At 37.7% G+C, this 2,692-nt stretch overlaps 1 protein-coding gene across 1 annotated transcript in view; it reads right to left on the bottom strand.

Annotated features, from left to right (window-relative positions):
* USP24 (ubiquitin specific peptidase 24) overlaps nt 1-2,692 on the bottom strand; it is a gene marked incomplete at its 5' end in the record, with an annotated part of 155,372 nt that overhangs the window by 72,884 nt on the left and 79,796 nt on the right. The window contains 3 exon segments of the mRNA XM_010847192.1: nt 495-650; nt 1,813-1,906; nt 2,077-2,162. Coding sequence (XP_010845494.1) covers nt 495-650; nt 1,813-1,906; nt 2,077-2,162 — 336 coding nt within the window.

The following is a 2,692-nucleotide window of genomic DNA, read 5'->3' as shown; positions in this document are numbered from 1 at the left end:
TCTAAAACCAGCTTGAACATCTGGAAGTTCACGGATCACGTATCGCTGAAGCCTGGCTTGGAGAATTTTGAGCATTACTTTACTAGCATGTGAGATGAGTGCAATTGTATGGTAGTTTGAGCATTCTTTGGCATTGCCTTTCTTTGGGACTGGAATGAAAACTGACCTTTTCCAGTCCTGTGGCCGCTGCTGAGTTTTCCAAATTTGCTGGCATATTGAGTGCAGCACTTTCACAGCATCATCTTTCAGGATTTGGAATAGCTCAACTGGAATTCCATCACCTCCACTAGCTAATTATTTATTTACATGCTATTTTACAAGTATAACAATGTACATAGGTATAAGTTGGGGGAAAAAAAGAGCATTTTCAAAGTCCAAAACAATAAAACACTTCAATTTATAGTCTATTTACTTATTTCTGACATCTGTAAGCATGAATCTTCAGACCAAAATGAATCTGTTAAAATTAAATTAAAAAAAATGAGGTTTCTTACTTCTAAGTTGTAGAGCACTCTGAAGGTGGACATTCCTGGAGCGAAAGATCGAAATAGACTTTCTAAAATTGAACTGGCGCTTGGCTGATGCTGCTGCTTAGAAGACAGGGATGGAGACTTTGAAGACTGAGAACTTGTTTCAGACAGTAATGTTTTCTAAGTTTAAAATAATGAAAAAGGACACAAATGAAGGAGAAACATTATCACTATATATTCTAGTATTCTTTTCCACTTTAATATACTCAAATCATCGACATTTTCTAAAAAAATTAACCTCAAGGCCACATCACTCTTCAATTATTAACGAAGCACTGAACTCCATCACACAGACCGTCAGTGGTCAACAGCATTCCATTCTACAGGAATGCCTCTGGGATTGTATTCTAAGCAACACTGGCGAGGCCATCCTAATTTATTTCCAGGTTTTTAAACTTTGTACTACTGAACTCTGATAATTAAATTATAAGATTGCAGAGTAGTAGTTTTTGAGAATTTTGGGTGGGGAGAAGGAAATGGCAACCCACTCCAGTGTTCTTGTCTGGAGAATCCCAGGGACAGAGGAGCCTGTTGGGCTGCCGTCTATGGGGTCGCACAGAGTCGGACATGACTGATGCGACTTAGCGGCAGCAGCAGCAGTTCTAGTAATATAGTTTACAATTACATTAGTTCTCTTCTCCCTCAAATTAATAAATAAGGTATATGTGATAAGGTTCTGACCTGATCTAAATAATAATCACTGAAATACAAAATTTATAGCTTAGTTTTAACAACTTTGTTCTAAATGAATTTATTCTGAAAATACAATTAAACAATATTATAAATAAAACATTTTTAGTATAAACTCTTAAGGAACAAGATTGTAAAAATTAAACAAAAGGAACTAAATACCAACTGTGAAAAAATTAAGTGATAACCCATTTATGCAAACAACTCAAACATACGCAACAACCACATTCAGAGAGGCATCATGACAGAAGGAAAACATCACAGTTGAATGAGCACTAGAGTCTGACCCTAGATGAGACACTTCATTACTCTGGGTTTAGTTTTCCTCATATAAAACATGAAGGAGGTAGAAGCAGATGACATTAAAGGTTCTTCCAGTTCTAAAATTTGATGTCATTATTGACTACAGATAATTTAAAAGTCATGATGAAGTTCAGATTTCCATTTAGAGCAAAGGTATTTTTCTAAAGAAAAAAATCTGTTATGGGAAAGATGGGATCACATGACCTTTACGTGATGCTATGCTGCATTTTTACTGAATCATGATATAAAATTTCCATGCCTGTTAAATAACTATCCAAGATACTCATACCTTTCTTCCTAAAGAATCAAGTTGATCAAGGGCTTCCTGAATGGCTGGATCAGTAGGTATCAAGAGCAGAAGCTTTCGTACTCGTAGAGTTATCCTGAAATTTTTCAAATGTGAAATTTTTTTCTTAAGAGCCACAGTTTCAAATAAAAAACAGTCAAATTTAGTAGGGGATGTGGAGTGATATACATATTAAGAGAACATGTATTTGGTTCCCTAACTTTAATAGCTTGCTCTCTTGCAAGCTTCACAAACATTTCTATTTACCTTGGCTCCTCTAGATTGGCCAGCTGGTAAAGCATGTCGAATACATTACATACAAGCGCCATCACCACACCAGGGAGGGATTTCTCCTGAGGGAAAAAGCAAAACAAAGATACAAACTTACAAAAGAATTTTCTCCTTTTCTAATCAAAGGTACAAACAATAAAATGACTGGTTCTTAAAGACTGGCTACTGCAAAACTTGGGGCTTCCCTGGTGACACAGTGGTAAAGAATCTGCCTGCAATGCAGGAGATGCAAATTCAACCCCTGGGTCAGAAGATCCTCTGGAGAAGGGAATGGCTAACCACTCCAGTATTCTTGCCTGGAGAATACCACGGACAGAGGAGCCTGGTGGCCTACAGTCCGTAAGATTGCAACGACTGGACATGACTGAGTGACTAATGCTTTCACTTTGACTTCTCTGTCTTAATACTGCTCTGAGTAGGATTTCACTCTTAAATTCTTACTACATGAAGAATATGCCTGGAACGCAGGAGACCGCGGTTTAATTCCTGGGTCAGGAAGATCCACTGGAGAAGGGTTAGGCTACCCATTCCAGAATTCTTGGGCTTCCCTTGTGGTTCAGCTGGTAAAGAATCCGCCTGTAATGCGTAACAA

The sequence above is a fragment of the Bison bison genome, unplaced genomic scaffold, assembly GCF_000754665.1.
Source record: "Bison bison bison isolate TAMUID 2011002044 unplaced genomic scaffold, Bison_UMD1.0 scf7180017864244, whole genome shotgun sequence".
Taxonomy (NCBI): domain Eukaryota; kingdom Metazoa; phylum Chordata; class Mammalia; order Artiodactyla; family Bovidae; genus Bison; species Bison bison.
Note: the sequence above shows the minus strand (reverse complement) of the source record. Positions and strands in the feature narration are given on the sequence as shown.